General features: G+C 36.8%; 1 protein-coding gene across 2 annotated transcripts in view; it reads right to left on the bottom strand.

Moving 5' to 3' along the window:
• LOC106604216 (glutamate receptor 3) overlaps nt 1–21,839 on the bottom strand; it is a 334,651-nt gene that overhangs the window by 146,840 nt on the left and 165,972 nt on the right. For both annotated transcript variants that reach the window (XM_045717884.2, XM_045717883.2), the window contains exon 4: nt 20,112–20,299. In XM_045717884.2, the coding sequence (XP_045573840.1) occupies nt 20,112–20,299 (188 nt within the window). The remainder of the gene's footprint in view (nt 1–20,111; nt 20,300–21,839) is intronic.

The raw sequence follows: 21,839 nt of genomic DNA, 5'->3' as shown, positions 1-21,839 counted from the left end.
GATCGCCCTGTGCCTCGCCCTCTGGGTCATCCCTGAGGCTGGTGTCGGCGCGCTGCTGGAGCCACGCGTCAAGGGGGGGGGGGTACTGTCACGACTTCCGCCGAGGTCAGTCCCTCTCCTTGTTCGGCCGGTATTTGGCGGTCGACGTCACCGGTCTTCTAGCCATCGCCGATCCACCTTTCATTTTCCATTTGTTTTGTCTTGTCTCCCTGCACACCTGGTTTGCATTCCCTCATTACTCGTCTTGCATATAACCCTCTGTTTCCCCCCATGTCTGTGTGTTTAATTGTTATGTGTAAATGTATGTGTACTCCAGGCTGGTTTACGCCTGGTTATTGTAACCCGTGTGTGTTTAGTTTTCTGAGTGCCGTGTTTTGTTCGCCTCAATAAAGGGCTCCGTTTGCTACCCATTTCTGCTCTCCTGCGCCTGACTTCCCTGCAGCCAGTTACGCAGTCCTTTACAGGAACAGTCTCATTGAGAGGAGAAGTTAAGAACAGTCTCATTGAGAGGAGAAGTTAGGAACAGTCTCACTGAAACTGAAATATAGTCCCTCCACTCTCAGAGTAGTGCTCTGTCCCCGAGCCAAAATCTAATGCCTCAGCTGCTGTAGAGTAGCATCTGAGCTGGTGGCTGGTTCTCAACAGAGAGAGGGGGGGGGGGGGTGGAGTTTCATTTAGTAAAATCAGGGCCAGAAAGGCCCAGAATTGTCCAACTAACCCACCGGCACCTCCCTCGCTACAGAAGAACTATATACATCTCTTCTTCTCTTCTTTTACTCCCTCGTTTCAGCTGGAGGACCTTGGGTCTAAGTATCCCTGGGGGAATACTATCTAATTAACTGGCAAGAACATCCATGGCTCTGTTGCTTAGTCTCTCTCTCTCTCTTTCCCTCTCTCTTTTCTTGACACATCTCTCTCTCTCATTCTGACACTTTCTCTCTCTGCTCTTCTTTTTGGAAGGCTAAATTGGTGTCCCTGTGGATAGCATAAAGTTTTGGCTTTCATTCAAAAGCAGGGAATGTTGTAGAAACACAAAACTCATATTCCGATGGTTGTGAGCAGTCTTTCAGTAGATTCATAAGAGGAAGACGCTCAATCCCAGTACATAGTACATTACCGACCCCACAGCCAAGAGCTTGTCTATGTTAGAGATGACAAATTGCAAAAAACATTATGTAAATCTACTCAATGTAAAATTACTCAAACCATTGGGAAGAGTTTCAGCTTAGATTTGAATGTTCTTTCAATTTATTTTGGCCCGGACATACGTATATAGGACTTGTTAGGCACATCAATATTTCTAGCTGTACCAAATTGAAGCTACTACAATTTTTTTGCAGGCAATAAAAAGCCTGTCATGTCAGAGTTGAGCTAGGGTAAACCCTGCCAGTGTATGCTCCAATCGAAGCCAGAGAAAACCCCTTCCTGAGCCTCAGAGTAAGTAGGATACGAAAGGTCATGGGTCATATCCTTTACCCCGATAACACAGTAATCACCTTGAATTCTGTCAACACAAATAGTCAGTGGATCTTTAAAGCCTTAAGTGATTGACGCCAGGGCTTTCAAACACCACGTCTATAGGGTTTTAACTTCAAAGTTCTGGAATCTCTGCTCTTTCTGTCACTCTCTTCTCTCAATCGTAGTATTAGCGACAATTAATTGAAGTTGGATCAGTGACACCATTGATGTCATCAGTGCCATTAGTCAAGTGTCTATCCTCTGTTGCCATAGATGTATGACCCTAGATATGTTAATTTCAACAACAACAAAAAATCACTCTCTCTCTGTCTCTCTCTGTCGCTCTATGTCACTCTCTGTCGCTCTATGTCACTCTCTGTCGCTCTATGTCACTCTCGGTTTTCACTCTCTCTCTCTCACTGTTTTCACTCTCTCTCTCTCTCTCTCTGTTTTTTTTCTCTCTCTCTCTCTCTCTCTCTGTTATCTCTCTCTCTCTCAATTCAATTCAATTCAAGGGGCTTTATTTGCATGGGAAATATATGTTAACATTGCCAAAGCAAGTGAGGTAGATAATATACAAAAGTGAAATAAACAATAAAAATGTAACAGTAAACATTACAGTAACAGTATACATTATACATACAGAAGTTTCAAAAGAATAAAGACATTACAAATGTCATATTATGTATATATACAGTGTTGTAACGATGTACAAATGGTTAAAGTACACAAGGGAAAATAAATAAGCATAAATATGGGTTGTATTTACAATGGTGTTTGTTCTTCACTGGTTGCCCTTTTCTTGTGGCAACAGGTCACAAATCTTGCTGCTGTGATTGCACACTGTGGAATTTCACCCAGTAGATATGGGAGTTTATCAAAATTGGGTTTGTTTTCGAATTCTTTGTGGGTCTATGTAATCTGAGGGAAATATGTGTCGCTAATATGGTCATACATTGGGCAGGAGGTTAGGAAGTTCTCTCTCTCTCTGTTATCTCTCTCTCTCTCTCTGTTATCTCTCTCTCTCTCTGTTATCTCTCTCTCTCTCTGTTATCTCTGTTATCTCTCTCTCTCTCTCTCTCTCTCTCTCTGTTTTCACTCTCTCTCTCTCTCTCTCCCACACTCTCTTTTTCTCCAATTATCCCTTTCCCTCTCTCTCGCTCTCTCTCTCTCTCTCTCTCTCTCTCTCTCTCCCACTCACTTTATTTTTCTCCAATTATCCCTCTCTCTCTCATGGTCTGATTAAAACATTTGCATTTGACACACAGCAGGGTTTTCAAGCTCAACCTGGACCAACAAAGACATACCCCTTAACAAAAACACAACACAATGCAGAATCTAAATCTGTAGACACATGAATGGGTGAATCCTACACAGTTTCCACTCTACCCCCTAGAAGGAAGAGGGCTACAGAACGCCATATTGGCTCCTACATGGCTGCCCTCCCAGCATGTTGTTCTAACAATCCCCCAGACTCCTCTCTTTTTTCAGTCTTCCTCCCTCCCTCTCTGTTCCCCTCTATCTCTTCTTCTCTTCCTTCCACATATGGCGGTCTCTGCATAGCTAGCTGCTTAGTCGTCTCTCAACAGCTTGTGAGCCCTTGGCATGTCCCAGACTCCATTCATACAGCCCCCCCTCTCTGTCTCTCTGTGATTGCTGGGGACAGGTGTGTGTGTGTGTGTGTGTGTGTGTGTGTGTGTGTGTGTGTGTGTGTGTGTGTGTGTGTGTGTGTGTGTGTGTGTGTGTGTGTGTGTCTGTGTGTGTGTGTGTGTGTGTGTGTGTGTGTGTGTGCGTGCGTGCGTGCGTGCTGCATGCATGAAATAGTGTTTTCTGCCTTTAAGCTGACTCCAACAGAGATAAAGAAAGCACAGGAGGTGGGAGAGTTATGCCTGAACAGAATGGAGTGACTAAGAGGCAGAACACACCCAAACATTCACATTCACAGAACACACCTACACATTCACAGACTCAGATTCAGATAGACAGGCCTAGAGTCACATGGACAGACACAGAAGCACAATGGAATGCATGCACGCAAACACACACTCATGCGCAGACACACACATACCTTCTGTTTACTGTCCTCATCAGTGGATTAAAATATAAACACCATCTGTTTACTGTCCTCATCAGTGGGTTATTATATAAATACCATCTGTTTACTGTCCTCATCAATATAAACACCATCTGTTTACTGTCCTCATCAGTGGATTATTATATAAATACCATCTGTTTACTGTCCTCATCAGTGGATTATAATATAAACACCATCTGTTTACTGTCCTCATCAGTGGATTATTATATAAACACCATCTGTTTACTGTCCTCATCAGTGGGTTATTATATAAATACCATCTGTTTACTGTCCTCATCAATATAAACACCATCTGTTTACTGTCCTCATCAGTGGATTATTATATAAATACCATCTGTTTACTGTCCTCATCAGTGGATTATTATATAAATACCATCTGTTTACTGTCCTCATCAGTGGATTATAATATAAACACCATCTGTTTACTGTCCTCATCAATATAAACACCATCTGTTTACTGTCCTCATCAGTGGATTATAATATAAACACCATCTGTTTACTGTCCTCATCAGTGGATTATAATATAAATACCATCTGTTTTGTCACGTCCTGGCCAGTGTAAGGGTTAATTGTTATTGTAGTTTGGTCAGGACGTGGCAGAGGGTATTTGGTTTATGTGGTTCGGGGTGGTGGTTTTTCTAAAATGGGCATTTGATTTATGTATTCCGGGGTTTTTGGGCACTGTTCCTTGTTTATGTAATTCTATGTTTAGTCTAGGTAATCTGTTTCTATGTTGAGTTAATTGGGGTGGACTTCCAATTGAAGGCAGCTGTTTGGTGTTGCCTTCGATTGGAAGTCCTATATTAGTTGGGTGTGTTTGTCTGTGTAATTGTGGGAGATTGTTTCTTGTTTAGCGTGAGTGAGCCTAACAGGACTGTCTGTAAATCGTGAGTTTATTTTGTTATTTTTGTATGTTCGTTTTGAGTTTATTAAATGTTCAAAAATGAACTATCTCAACTCTGCTGCATATTGGTCCTCATTTTCCGACGATGATTTCGCCATATCGTCTGACGACGAAGAAATCCCTGACATGTTTACTGTCCTCATCAGTGGATTATAATATAAACACCATCTGTTTACTGTCCTCATCAGTGGATTATAATATAAATACCATCTGTTTACTGTCCTCATCAGTGGATTATAATATAAATACCATCTGTTTACTGTCCTCATCAATATAAACACCATCTGTTTACTGTCCTCATCAGTGGATTATTATATAAATACCATCTGTTTACTGTCCTCATCAGTGGATTATAATATAAACACCATCTGTTTACTGTCCTCATCAGTGGATTATTATATAAACACCATCTGTTTACTGTCCTCATCAGTGGGTTATTATATAAATACCATCTGTTTACTGTCCTCATCAATATAAACACCATCTGTTTACTGTCCTCATCAGTGGATTATTATATAAATACCATCTGTTTACTGTCCTCATCAGTGGATTATTATATAAATACCATCTGTTTACTGTCCTCATCAGTGGATTATAATATAAACACCATCTGTTTACTGTCCTCATCAATATAAACACCATCTGTTTACTGTCCTCATCAGTGGGTTATAATATAAATACCATCTGTTTACTGTCCTCATCAGTGGATTATAATATAAATACTATCTGTTTACTGTCCTCATCAGTGGATTATAATATAAACACCATCTGTTTACTGTCCTCATCAGTGGATTATAATATAAATACCATCTGTTTTGTCACGTCCTGGCCAGTGTAAGGGTTAATTGTTATTGTAGTTTGGTCAGGACGTGGCAGAGGGTATTTGGTTTATGTGGTTCGGGGTGGTGGTTTTTCTAAAATGGGCATTTGATTTATGTATTCCGGGGTTTTTGGGCACTGTTCCTTGTTTATGTAATTCTATGTTTAGTCTAGGTAATCTGTTTCTATGTTGAGTTAATTGGGGTGGACTTCCAATTGAAGGCAGCTGTTTGGTGTTGCCTTTGATTGGAAGTCCTATATTAGTTGGGTGTGTTTGTCTGTGTAATTGTGGGAGATTGTTTCTTGTTTAGCGTGAGTGAGCATAACAGGACTGTCTGTAAATCGTGAGTTTATTTTGTTATTTTTGTATGTTCGTTTTGAGTTTATTAAATGTTCAAAAATGAACTATCTCAACTCTGCTGCATATTGGTCCTCATTTTCCGACGATGATTTCGCCATATCGTCTGACGACGAAGAAATCCCTGACATGTTTACTGTCCTCATCAGTGGATTATAATATAAACACCATCTGTTTACTGTCCTCATCAGTGGATTATAATATAAACACCATCTGTTTACTGTCCTCATCAGTGGATTATAATATAAATACCATCTGTTTACTGTCCTCATCAGTGGATTATAATATAAACACCATCTGTTTACTGTCCTCATCAGTGGATTATAATATAAATACCTTCTGTTTACTGTCCTCATCAGTGGATTATAATATAAACACCATCTGTTTACTGTCCTCATCAATATAAACACCATCTGTTTACTGTCCTCATCAGTGGGTTATTATATAAATACCATCTGTTTACTGTCCTCATCAGTGGATTATAATATAAATACCATCTGTTTACTGTCCTCATCAGTGGATTATAATATAAACACCATCTGTTTACTGTCCTCATCAATATAAACACCATCTGTTTACTGTCCTCATCAGTGGATTATAATATAAACACCATCTGTTTACTGTCCTCATCAGTGGGTTATTATATAAATACCATCTGTTTACTGTCCTCATCAATGGGTTATTATATAAACACCATCTGTTTACTGTCCTCATCAGTGGGTTATTATATAAACACCATCTGTTTACTGTCCTCATCAGTGGATTATTATATAAATACCATCTTTTTACTGTCCTCATCAGTGGATTATAATATAAACACCATCTGTTTACTGTCCTCATCAGTGGATTATAATATAAATACCATCTGTTTACTGTCCTCATCAGTGGATTATTATATAAATACCATCTGTTTACTGTCCTCATCAGTGGATTATAATATAAATACCATCTGTTTACTGTCCTCATCAATATAAACACCATCTGTTTACTGTCCTCATCAGTGGGTTATTATATAAATACCATCTGTTTACTGTCCTCATCAATATAAACACCATCTGTTTACTGTCCTCATCAGTGGGTTATTATATAAATACCATCTGTTTACTGTCCTCATAAATGGGTTATTATATAAATACCATCTGTTTACTGTCCTCATCAGTGGATTATAATATAAATACCATCTGTTTACTGTCCTCATCAGTGGATTATAATATAAACACCATCTGTTTACTGTCCTCATCAGTGGATTATTATATAAATACCATCTGTTTACTGTCCTCATCAGTGGATTATAATATAAACACCATCTGTTTACTGTCCTCATCAATATAAACACCATCTGTTTACTGTCCTCATCAGTGGATTATAATATAAACACCATCTGTTTACTGTCCTCATCAGTGGGTTATTATATAAATACCATCTGTTTACTGTCCTCATCAATGGGTTATTATATAAACACCATCTGTTTACTGTCCTCATCAGTGGGTTATTATATAAACACCATCTGTTTACTGTCCTCATCAGTGGATTATTATATAAATACCATCTTTTTACTGTCCTCATCAGTGGATTATAATATAAACACCATCTGTTTAGTGTCCTCATCAATATAAATACCATCTGTTTACTGTCCTCATCAGTGGGTTATTATATAAACACCATCTGTTTACTGTCCTCATCAGTGGATTATTATATAAATACCATCTGTTTACTGTCCTCATCAGTGGATTATAATATAAACACCATCTGTTTACTGTCCTCATCAATATAAATACCATCTGTTTACTGTCCTCATCAGTGGGTTATTATATAAACACCATCTGTTTACTGTCCTCATCAGTGGATTATAATATAAATACCATCTGTTTACTGTCCTCATCAGTGGGTTATTATATAAACACCATCTGTTTACTGTCCTCATCAATATAAATACCATCTGTTTACTGTCCTCATCAGTGGATTATTATATAAACACCATCTGTTTACTGTCCTCATCAGTGGATTATTATATAAATACCATCTGTTTACTGTCCTCATCAGTGGATTATAATATAAACACCATCTGTTTACTGTCCTCATCAATATAAATACCATCTGTTTACTGTCCTCATCAGTGGATTATAATATAAACACCATCTGTTTACTGTCCTCATCAGTGGATTATAATATAAATACCATCTGTTTACTGTCCTCATCAGTGGATTATAATATAAATACCATCTGTTTACTGTCCTCATCAGTGGATTATAATATAAATACTATCTGTTTACTGTCCTCATCAGTGGATTATAATATAAACACCATCTGTTTACTGTCCTCATCAGTGGATTATAATATAAATACCATCTGTTTTGTCACGTCCTGGCCAGTGTAAGGGTTAATTGTTATTGTAGTTTGGTCAGGACGTGGCAGAGGGTATTTGGTTTATGTGGTTCGGGGTGGTGGTTTTTCTAAAATGGGCATTTGATTTATGTATTCCGGGGTTTTTGGGCATTGTTCCTTGTTTATGTAATTCTATGTTTAGTCTAGGTAATCTGTTTCTATGTTGAGTTAATTGGGGTGGACTTCCAATTGAAGGCAGCTGTTTGGTGTTGCCTTCGATTGGAAGTCCTATATTAGTTGGGTGTGTTTGTCTGTGTAATTGTGGGAGATTGTTTCTTGTTTAGCGTGAGTGAGCCTAACAGGACTGTCTGTAAATCGTGAGTTTATTTTGTTATTTTTGTATGTTCGTTTTGAGTTTATTAAATGTTCAAAAATGAACTATCTCAACTCTGCTGCATATTGGTCCTCATTTTCCGACGATGATTTCGCCATATCGTCTGACGACGAAGAAATCCCTGACATGTTTACTGTCCTCATCAGTGGATTATAATATAAACACCATCTGTTTACTGTCCTCATCAGTGGATTATAATATAAATACCATCTGTTTACTGTCCTCATCAGTGGATTATAATATAAATACCTTCTGTTTACTGTCCTCATCAGTGGATTATAATATAAACACCTTCTGTTTACTGTCCTCATCAGTGGATTATTATATAAATACCATCTGTTTACTGTCCTCATCAGTGGATTATAATATAAATACCTTCTGTTCACTGTCCTCATCAGTGGATTATAATATAAACACCTTCTGTTTACTGTCCTCGTCAGTGGATTATAATATAAACACCATCTGTTTACTGTCCTCATCAGTGGATTATAATATAAATACCATCTGTTTACTGTCCTCATCAGTGGATTATAATATAAACACCATCTGTTTACTGTCCTCATCAATATAAACACCATCTGTTTACTGTCCTCATCAGTGGGTTATTATATAAATACCATCTGTTTACTGTCCTCATCAATGGGTTATTATATAAATACCATCTGTTTACTGTCCTCATCAGTGGATTATAATATAAATACCATCTGTTTACTCTCCTCATCAGTGGATTATAATATAAACACCATCTGTTTACTGTCCTCATCAATATAAATACCATCTGTTTACTGTCCTCATCAGTGGGTTATTATATAAACACCATCTGTTTACTGTCCTCATCAGTGGATAATAATATAAATACCATCTGTTTACTGTCCTCATCAGTGGGTTATTATATAAACACCATCTGTTTACTGTCCTCATCAGTGGATTATTATATAAACACCATCTGTTTACTGTCCTCATCAGTGGATTATTATATAAATACCATCTGTTTACTGTCCTCATCAGTGGATTATAATATAAACACCATCTGTTTACTGTCCTCATCAATATAAATACCATCTGTTTACTGTCCTCATCAATATAAATACCATCTGTTTACTGTCCTCATCAGTGGATTATAATATAAATACCATCTGTTTACTGTCCTCATCAGTGGATTATAATATAAATACCATCTGTTTACTGTCCTCATCAATATAAACACCATCTGTTTACTGTCCTCATCAGTGGATTATAATATAAACACCATCTGTTTACTGTCCTCATCAGTGGGTTATTATATAAACACCATCTGTTTACTGTCCTCATCAGTGGATTATAATATAAATACCATCTGTTTACTGTCCTCATCAGTGGATTATAATTAAACACCATCTGTTTACTGTCCTCATCAGTGGATTATTATATAAATACCATCTGTTTACTGTCCTCATCAGTGGATTATAATATAAACACCATCTGTTTACTGTCCTCATCAGTGGATTATTATATAAATACCATCTGTTTACTGTCCTCATCAGTGGATTATAATATAAATACCATCTGTTTACTGTCCTCATCAGTGGATTATAATATAAACACCATCTGTTTACTGTCCTCATCAGTGGATTATTATATAAATACCATCTGTTTACTGTCCTCATCAGTGGATTATTATATAAATACCATCTGTTTACTGTCCTCATCAGTGGATTATAATATAAACACCATCTGTTTACTGTCCTCATCAATATAAACACCATCTGTTTACTGTCCTCATCAGTGGATTATAATATAAATACCATCTGTTTACTGTCCTCATCAGTGGATTATAATATAAACACCTTCTGTTTACTGTCCTCATCAGTGGATTATAATATAAACACCATCTGTTTACTGTCCTCATCAGTGGATTATAATATAAATACCATCTGTTTACTGTCCTCATCAGTGGATTATAATATAAACACCATCTGTTTACTGTCCTCATCAATATAAACACCATCTGTTTACTGTCCTCATCAGTGGGTTATTATATAAATACCATCTGTTTACTGTCCTCATAAATGGGTTATTATATAAATACCATCTGTTTACTGTCCTCATCAGTGGATTATAATATAAATACCATCTGTTTACTGTCCTCATCAATGGGTTATTATATAAATACCATCTGTTTACTGTCCTCATCAGTGGATTATAATATAAATACCATCTGTTTACTGTCCTCATCAGTGGATTATAATATAAACACCATCTGTTTACTGTCCTCATCAATATAAACACCATCTGTTTACTGTCCTCATCAGTGGATTATAATATAAACACCATCTGTTTACTGTCCTCATCAGTGGGTTATTATATAAATACCATCTGTTTACTGTCCTCATCAGTGGGTTATTATATAAACACCATCTGTTTACTGTCCTCATCAGTGGGTTATTATATAAACACCATCTGTTTACTGTCCTCATCAGTGGATTATTATATAAACACCATCTGTTTACTGTCCTCATCAGTGGATTATAATATAAACACCATCTGTTTACTGTCCTCATCAGTGGATTATAATATAAATACCATCTGTTTACTGTCCTCATCAGTGGATTATTATATAAATACCATCTGTTTACTGTCCTCATCAGTGGATTATAATATAAATACCATCTGTTTACTGTCCTCATCAGTGGATTATAATATAAATACCATCTGTTTACTGTCCTCATCAGTGGATTATAATATAAACACCTTCTGTTTACTGTCCTCATCAGTGGATTATTATATAAATACCATCTGTTTACTGTCCTCATCAGTGGATTATAATATAAATACCATCTGTTTACTGTCCTCATCAGTGGATTATAATATAAACACCATCTGTTTACTGTCCTCATCAGTGGATTATAATATAAACACCATCTGTTTACTGTCCTCATCAGTGGATTATAATATAAATACCATCTGTTTACTGTCCTCATCAGTGGATTATAATATAAACACCATCTGTTTACTGTCCTCATCAATATAAACACCATCTGTTTACTGTCCTCATCAGTGGGTTATTATATAAATACCATCTGTTTACTGTCCTCATCAATGGGTTATTATATAAATACCATCTGTTTACTGTCCTCATCAGTGGATTATAATATAAATACCATCTGTTTACTGTCCTCATCAGTGGATTATAATATAAACACCATCTGTTTACTGTCCTCATCAATATAAATACCATCTGTTTACTGTCCTCATCAGTGGGTTATTATATAAACACCATCTGTTTACTGTCCTCATCAGTGGATTATAATATAAATACCATCTGTTTACTGTCCTCATCAGTGGGTTATTATATAAACACCATCTGTTTACTGTCCTCATCAATATAAATACCATCTGTTTACTGTCCTCATCAGTGGATTATTATATAAACACCATCTGTTTACTGTCCTCATCAGTGGATTATTATATAAATACCATCTGTTTACTGTCCTCATCAGTGGATTATAATATAAACACCATCTGTTTACTGTCCTCATCAATATAAATACCATCTGTTTACTGTCCTCATCAATATAAATACCATCTGTTTACTGTCCTCATCAGTGGATTATAATATAAATACCATCTGTTTACTGTCCTCATCAGTGGATTATAATATAAATACCATCTGTTTACTGTCCTCATCAATATAAACACCATCTGTTTACTGTCCTCGTCAGTGGATTATAATATAAACACCATCTGTTTACTGTCCTCATCAGTGGGTTATTATATAAACACCATCTGTTTACTGTCCTCATCAGTGGATTATAATATAAATACCATCTGTTTACTGTCCTCATCAGTGGATTATAATGTAAACACCATCTGTTTACTGTCCTCATCAGTGGGTTATTATATAAACACCATCTGTTTACTGTCCTCATCAGTGGATTATAATATAAATACCATCTGTTTACTGTCCTCATCAGTGGGTTATAATATAAATACCATCTGTTTACTGTCCTCATCAGTGGATTATAATATAAATACCATCTGTTTACTGTCCTCATCAGTGGATTATAATATAAATACCATCTGTTTACTGTCCTCATCAGTGGATTATAATATAAATACTATCTGTTTACTGTCCTCATCAGTGGATTATAATATAAACACCATCTGTTTACTGTCCTCATCAGTGGATTATAATATAAATACCATCTGTTTTGTCACGTCCTGGCCAGTGTAAGGGTTAATTGTTATTGTAGTTTGGTCAGGACGTGGCAGAGGGTATTTGGTTTATGTGGTTCGGGGTGGTGGTTTTTCTAAAATGGGCATTTGATTTATGTATTCCGGGGTTTTTGGGCACTGTTCCTTGTTTATGTAATTCTATGTTTAGTCTAGGTAATCTGTTTCTATGTTGAGTTAATTGGGGTGGACTTCCAATTGAAGGCAGCTGTTTGGTGTTGCCTTTGATTGGAAGTCCTATATTAGTTGGGTGTGTTTGTCTGTGTAATTGTGGGAGATTGTTTCTTGTTTAGCGTGAGTGAGCATAACAGGACTGTCTGTAAATCGTGAGTTTATTTTGTTATTTTTGTATGTTCGTTTTGAGTTTATTAAATGTTCAAAAATGAACTATCTCAACTCTGCTGCATATTGGTCCTCATTTTCCGACGATGATTTCGCCATATCGTCTGACGACGAAGAAATCCCTGACATGTTTACTGTCCTCATCAGTGGATTATAATATAAACACCATCTGTTTACTGTCCTCATCAGTGGATTATAATATAAATACCATCTGTTTACTGTCCTCATCAGTGGATTATTATATAAATACCATCTGTTTACTGTCCTCATCAGTGGATTATAATATAAATACCTTCTGTTCACTGTCCTCATCAGTGGATTATAATATAAACACCTTCTGTTTACTGTCCTCATCAGTGGATTATAATATAAACACCATCTGTTTACTGTCCTCATCAGTGGATTATAATATAAATACCATCTGTTTACTGTCCTCATCAGTGGATTATAATATAAACACCATCTGTTTACTGTCCTCATCAATATAAACACCATCTGTTTACTGTCCTCATCAGTGGGTTATTATATAAATACCATCTGTTTACTGTCCTCATAAATGGGTTATTATATAAATACCATCTGTTTACTGTCCTCATCAGTGGATTATAATATAAATACCATCTGTTTACTGTCCTCATCAATGGGTTATTATATAAATACCATCTGTTTACTGTCCTCATCAGTGGATTATAATATAAATACCATCTGTTTACTGTCCTCATCAGTGGATTATAATATAAACACCATCTGTTTACTGTCCTCATCAATATAAACACCATCTGTTTACTGTCCTCATCAGTGGATTATAATATAAACACCATCTGTTTACTGTCCTCATCAGTGGGTTATTATATAAATACCATCTGTTTACTGTCCTCATCAATGGGTTATTATATAAACACCATCTGTTTACTGTCCTCATCAGTGGGTTATTATATAAACACCATCTGTTTACTGTCCTCATCAGTGGATTATTATATAAATACCATCTGTTTACTGTCCTCATCAGTGGATTATAATATAAACACCATCTGTTTACTGTCCTCATCAGTGGATTATAATATAAATACCATCTGTTTACTGTCCTCATCAGTGGATTATTATATAAATACCATCTGTTTACTGTCCTCATCAGTGGATTATAATATAAATACCATCTGTTTACTGTCCTCATCAGTGGATTATAATATAAACACCTTCTGTTTACTGTCCTCATCAGTGGATTATAATATAAACACCATCTGTTTACTGTCCTCATCAGTGGATTATAATATAAATACCATCTGTTTACTGTCCTCATCAGTGGATTATAATATAAACACCATCTGTTTACTGTCCTCATCAATATAAACACCATCTGTTTACTGTCCTCATCAGTGGGTTATTATATAAATACCATCTGTTTACTGTCCTCATAAATGGGTTATTATATAAATACCATCTGTTTACTGTCCTCATCAGTGGATTATAATATAAATACCATCTGTTTACTGTCCTCATCAATGGGTTATTATATAAATACCATCTGTTTACTGTCCTCATCAGTGGATTATAATATAAATACCATCTGTTTACTGTCCTCATCAGTGGATTATAATATAAACACCATCTGTTTACTGTCCTCATCAATATAAACACCATCTGTTTACTGTCCTCATCAGTGGATTATAATATAAACACCATCTGTTTACTGTCCTCATCAGTGGGTTATTATATAAATACCATCTGTTTACTGTCCTCATCAATGGGTTATTATATAAACACCATCTGTTTACTGTCCTCATCAGTGGGTTATTATATAAACACCATCTGTTTACTGTCCTCATCAGTGGATTATTATATAAATACCATCTTTTTACTGTCCTCATCAGTGGATTATAATATAAACACCATCTGTTTACTGTCCTCATCAGTGGATTATAATATAAATACCATCTGTTTACTGTCCTCATCAGTGGATTATTATATAAATACCATCTGTTTACTGTCCTCATCAGTGGATTATAATATAAATACCTTCTGTTCACTGTCCTCATCAGTGGATTATAATATAAACACCTTCTGTTTACTGTCCTCATCAGTGGATTATAATATAAACACCATCTGTTTACTGTCCTCATCAGTGGATTATAATATAAATACCATCTGTTTACTGTCCTCATCAGTGGATTATAATATAAACACCATCTGTTTACTGTCCTCATCAATATAAACACCATCTGTTTACTGTCCTCATCAGTGGGTTATTATATAAATACCATCTGTTTACTGTCCTCATAAATGGGTTATTATATAAATACCATCTGTTTACTGTCCTCATCAGTGGATTATAATATAAATACCATCTGTTTACTGTCCTCATCAATGGGTTATTATATAAATACCATCTGTTTACTGTCCTCATCAGTGGATTATAATATAAATACCATCTGTTTACTGTCCTCATCAGTGGATTATAATATAAACACCATCTGTTTACTGTCCTCATCAATATAAACACCATCTGTTTACTGTCCTCATCAGTGGATTATAATATAAACACCATCTGTTTACTGTCCTCATCAGTGGGTTATTATATAAATACCATCTGTTTACTGTCCTCATCAATGGGTTATTATATAAACACGATCTGTTTACTGTCCTCATCAGTGGGTTATTATATAAACACCATCTGTTTACTGTCCTCATCAGTGGATTATTATATAAATACCATCTTTTTACTGTCCTCATCAGTGGATTATAATATAAACACCATCTGTTTAGTGTCCTCATCAATATAAATACCATCTGTTTACTGTCCTCATCAGTGGGTTATTATATAAACACCATCTGTTTACTGTCCTCATCAATATAAACACCATCTGTTTACTGTCCTCATCAATATAAACACCATCTGTTTACTGTCCTCATCAGTGGATTATAATATAAACACCATCTGTTTACTGTCCTCATCAGTGGATTATAATATAAATACCATCTGTTTACTGTCCTCATCAGTGGGTTATTATATAAATACCATCTGTTTACTGTCCTCATCAGTGGATTATAATATAAATACCATCTGTTTACTGTCCTCATCAGTGGATTATAATATAAACACCATCTGTTTACTGTCCTCATCAATATAAATACCATCTGTTTACTGTCCTCATCAGTGGGTTATTATATAAACACCATCTGTTTACTGTCCTCATCAGTGGATTATAATATAAATACCATCTGTTTACTGTCCTCATCAGTGGATTATAATATAAATACCATCTGTTGACTGTCCTCATCAATATAAACACCATCTGTTTACTGTCCTCATCAGTGGGTTATTATATAAATACCATCTGTTTACTGTCCTCATCAATGGGTTATTATATAAATACCATCTGTTTACTGTCCTCATCAGTGGATTATAATATAAATACCATCTGTTTACTGTCCTCATCAATGGGTTATTATATAAATACCATCTGTTTACTGTCCTCATCAGTGGATTATAATATAAATACCATCTGTTTACTGTCCTCATCAGTGGATTATAATATAAACACCATCTGTTTACTGTCCTCATCAGTGGGTTATTATATAAATACCATCTGTTTACTGTCCTCATCAATGGGTTATTATATAAATACCATCTGTTTACTGTCCTCATCAGTGGGTTATTATATAAACACCATCTGTTTACTGTCCTCATCAGTGGATTATAATATAAATACCATCTGTTTACTGTCCTCATCAGTGGGTTATTATATAAACACCATCTGTTTACTGTCCTCATCAATATAAATACCATCTGTTTACTGTCCTCATCAGTGGGTTATTATATAAACACCATCTGTTTACTGTCCTCATCAATATAAATACCATCTGTTTACTGTCCTCATCAGTGGGTTATTATATAAACACCATCTGTTTACTGTCCTCATCAGTGGATTATTATATAAAAACCATCTGTTTACTGTCCTCATCAGTGGATTATAATATAACCACCATCTGTTTACTGTCCTCATCAATATAAATACCATCTGTTTACTGTCCTCATCAGTGGATTATTATATAAATACCATCTGTTTACTGTCTTCATCAGTGGATTATAATATAAACACCATCTGTTTACTGTCCTCATCAATATAAACACCATCTGTTTACTGTCCTCATCAGTGGATTATAATATAAACACCATCTGTTTACTGTCCTCATCAATATAAATACCATCTGTTTACTGTCCTCATCAATATAAACACCATCTGTTTACTGTCCTCATCAGTGGATTATAATATAAATACCATCTGTTTACTGTCCTCATCAGTGGATTATAATATAAATACCATCTGTTTACTGTCCTCATCAGTGGATTATAATATAAACACCATCTGTTTACTGTCCTCATCAGTGGATTATAATATAAACACCATCTGTTTACTGTCCTCATCAGTGGATTATAATATAAACACCATCTGTTTACTGTCCTCATCAGATATAAACACCATCTGTTTACTGTCCTCATCGGGTTATAATATAAACACCATCTGTTTACTGTCCTCATCAGTGGATTATAATATAAATACCATCTGTTTACTGTCCTCATCAGTGGATTATAATATAAATACCATCTGTTTACTGTCCTCATCAGTGGATTATAATATAAATACCATCTGTTTACTGTCCTCATCAGTGGATTATAATATAAACACCATCTGTTTACTGTCTTCATCAGTGGGTGCAATGCTACATACATTATATATGACATCATCACAACAGTGGATTGTTCTATGAATCACAGTCATTGGGGTGAGTCAGAGGAAGTGTTTCCGATTGACACCCTATACACTAGATAGCACACTACTTTAACCAGGGTCCATAGGGCTCTGGAACAATAGGGTGCCATTTGGGAAACAGCCAGAGAGAGTAGCGGTGCCTTATCCATTAAGTTGTAAGGGAAGGCTCACCATTGGATTAATTTAGCTGCAGTGCATTGTATGACAGGCTATGCAGCGGATACAGCTGTACAGTCATCACAGGACACTTAAGTACATTTTAGTAATTCCATTTACTTTTTAAAACCAAATACTTTTAGACTTTTACTCAAGTAGTATTTTACTGGGTGACTTTTACTTGAGTCATTTTCTACTAAGATCTTTACTTTTACTCAAGGTTGACAATTTAGTAATTTTTCCACCACTGCACCCTAGGGGGCCAGACTTACAGAATAATGGTACACCCTAGGGGGCTAGACTTTCAGAATAATAGAACACCCTAGGGGCCCAGACTTACAGAATAATGGTACACCCTAGGGGGCCATACTTACAGAATAATGGTACACCCTAGGGGGCCAGACTTACAGAATAATGGTACACCCTAGGGGGCCAGACTTACAGAATAATGGTACACCCTAGGGGGCCAGACTTACAGAATAATGGTACACCCTAGGGGGCCAGACTTACAGAATAATGGTACACCCTAGGGGGCCAGACTTACAGAATAATGGTACACCCTAGGGGGCCAGACTTACAGAATAATGGAACACCCTAGGGGGCCAGACTTACAGAATAATGGAACACCCTAGGGGGCTAGATATGGCAAAGTCTAGCAGCTTCTGAGTCATCACTGAGGCATTGGCAAAATGAGTCCAATCAGCTGAAGTTTAGACAACCCACGATGAGGCGACAGAACTGAGCATGTACGTGTGTGAGTATGCCCACTGCTGCCCTGGAGGGAGGTGAAGGCCTCGTGTTTAGTGCCTCCTCTCTTCTTAAACGCTACAGTAAATGAACAAGATACAATACTGAGGGTTGTTGGGGGGGGGGGGGGGGGGGAATTACCCCAGAGAGAAAACCCTCATTAAATATGAGCATAGAGACATTGAGTGAATTCACATCAAAATGCTGAAAACACATGCAAATTTATACTGTTATAGGTAGTAAATCTGAGAACCCCGTTAAAGACACAGCCATTAAAATGTCTGAGTACAGTATATTCTCTACAGACCCTTTTAAAATCCGATGCTCATCCTGAACTGAATGAATATAGGTTGAATAGATCTTTTTTTACAATTTACACTAGAATTATCGAGTAAGGACATTTAGCTGCACGACGGTAATAAAATTACACACAATAAATTATTACATAAAGCAATTCAGAATTAAACTATGACTCCGGTATCGAATTAGACTGAAACTAACACTCTTTGAGGGGATATTGTAAAGCAGGGAGAAACCAATATAATATAGCTAAATGAAATGCTATCAACAAGAGCAATACAATTATGTGACTGATTGCCTTGTAGGCATAGAGACATATAGACAGTCTGCAACGGTAAGCTGAGGGGTTATTAAGCAGTGTAGAGGCATTAAGCCCAGAGAAAAGGTGGGGGGGAGAGGGAAAGACAGAGAGAGAGCTAAACTGGCCCAAGCCAATGGCATGTATCAGATGCTCAGCAGGCTCAGACACATACTTGTCTGAGGCCAAACCACACGACTAACAACATTGGACACTTTATGGAACACAAAGCCTTCACTATCTCATCCTGGAATATCCAAAGCCTGAGGTCATCTGCCTTTAGCCTAAAGAGCAGGAACTCAGACTTCAGTAATAGAGACATTGTTATTCTACAAGAAATATGGTATAGAGGAGATGGACCCACTGGTTTCCCTCTAGGTTACAGAGAGCTGGTAGTCCCATCCACCAAACTACTAGGAGTAAAACAGGGATGGGACTCAGGGGGGTATGCTAATTTGGTATAGAGCCGACGTAACCCACTTGATTAAATTAATCAAAACAGGAGCATTTTATATCTGGTTAGAAATAACAAAGGAAATGATCTCATCGGTGCTCATCAGAGAAAAATGTCCTCCTGTGTGCTACCTATATCCCCCAATAGAATACCTATATATTAATGAAGACAGTTTCTTCATCCTAGAGGAAAAGATCAACCATTTCCAGGCCGAGGGACATGTACTAGACTGTGGAGACCCAAGAACCTGACTCTCAGCACACAGGGGGACAAACACCTGAAGGTGACAGCATTCCCTCCCCCATATGCCCCCCTAGACACAACTACGAAAACATAAACAACAAAAACGGGTCACATCTCCTGCAGCTCTGTCGCACGCTGGGTCTGTACATAGTCAATGGTTGGCTTTCAGGGGAGTCCAGCGGTAGGTAAACCTATAGCTCAGTGTGTTTTTGCAAGTCTGAGTCTGAGACCTACCTGTTCTAGGATAGTGTTGATCCTGTCCACCTCACAGTCAATGACGTAGCGTTTCTCCTGCCTCCTGTCCATCTCCTCGATGATCCGTTTGAACTCTGCTGCATCTGTGATGCTCCCCACAGACCGAGCCGTTACCTGCCAGTTGTTGGTTACAGCCGACTCCATGATAGCCTGAAGGATAGAGAAACCTAGAGAGAGAGAGAAAGAAAAAAGAGAGCGAGAGAGAGAGGGGGAGAGAAGGAACCCGAGCCATTTATAATAAGTTGAATCAACTAAGAAAGGGGTTACAGATAATGTAACGTGTTTCAGACATTACGCATACTGTAAATCTATACAGTGAAAAAATAAGAAAAGCAGATCATCTTTAAGTAAAAATAATAAAAATGGGACATCGGTAATTAATCTATGAGGTGGCAGAAGGTAAATTGTCCCCATTACAATCTGACATTATTTATTATAACCTTTTAGTCAGAAAAGGCAGACAGTGGATGTCATTGTGCATTGACCAGAAAGAATGACGTTTATTTAACTGCGGAGGGCTGGTGATCTCTATATTATTAACTAGAGGAGGGCTGGTGATCTCTATATTATTAACTAGAGGAGGGCTGTATCTCTATATTATTAACTAGAGGAGGGCTGGTGATCTCTATATTATTAACTAGAGGAGGGCTGGTATCTCTATATTATTAACTAGAGGAGGGCTGATCTCTATATTATTAACTAGAGGAGGGCTGATGATCTCTATATTATTAACTAGAGGAGGGCTGATGATCTCTATATTATTAACTAGAGGAGGGCTGGTGATCTCTATATTATTAACTAGAGGAGGGCTGGTGATCTCTATATTATTAACTAGAGGAGGGCTGATCTCTATATTATTAACTAGAGGAGGGCTGGTGATCTCTATATTATTAACAGAGGAGGGCTATGATCTCTATATTATTAACTAGAGGAGGGCTGATGATCTCTATATTATTAACTAGAGGAGGGCTGGTGATCTCTATATTATTAACTAGAGGAGGGCTGGTGATCTCTATATTATTAACTAGAGGAGGGCTGGTGATCTCTATATTATTAACTAGAGGAGAGCTGGTGATCTCTATATTATTAACTAGAGGAGGGCTGATCTCTATATTATTAACTAGAGGAGGGCTGGTGATCTCTATATTATTAACTAGAGGAGGGCTGATCTCTATATTATTAACTAGAGGAGGGCTGGTGATCTCTATATTACCAACTAAGGAGGGCTGATCTCTATATTATTAAATAGAGGAGGGTTGATCTCTAAATGATTAACTAGAGGAGGGCTGATCTCTATATTATTAACTAGAGGAGGGCTGATGATCTCTATATTACCAACTAGAGGAGGGCTGGTGATCTCTATATTATTAACTAGAGGAGGGCTGGTGATCTCTATATTATTAACTAGAGGAGGGCTGATCTCTATATTATTAACTAGAGGAGGGCTGGTGATCTCTATATTATTAACTAGAGGAGGGCTGATCTCTATATTATTAACTAGAGGAGGGCTGATCTCTATATTATTAACTAGAGGAGGGCTGGTGATCTCTATATTATTAACTAGAGGAGGGCTGATCTCAATATTATTAACAAGAGGAGAGCTGGTGATCTCTATATTATTAACTAGAGGAGGGCTGGTGATCTCTATATTATTAACTAGAGGAGGGCTGATCTCTATATTATTAACTAGAGGAGGGCTGGTGATCT

This window comes from Salmo salar, chromosome 05 (assembly GCF_965601325.2).
Source record: "Salmo salar chromosome 05, fSalSal1, whole genome shotgun sequence".
NCBI lineage: Eukaryota > Metazoa > Chordata > Actinopteri > Salmoniformes > Salmonidae > Salmo > Salmo salar.
This window is presented reverse-complemented; position numbering and strand designations above follow the sequence as displayed.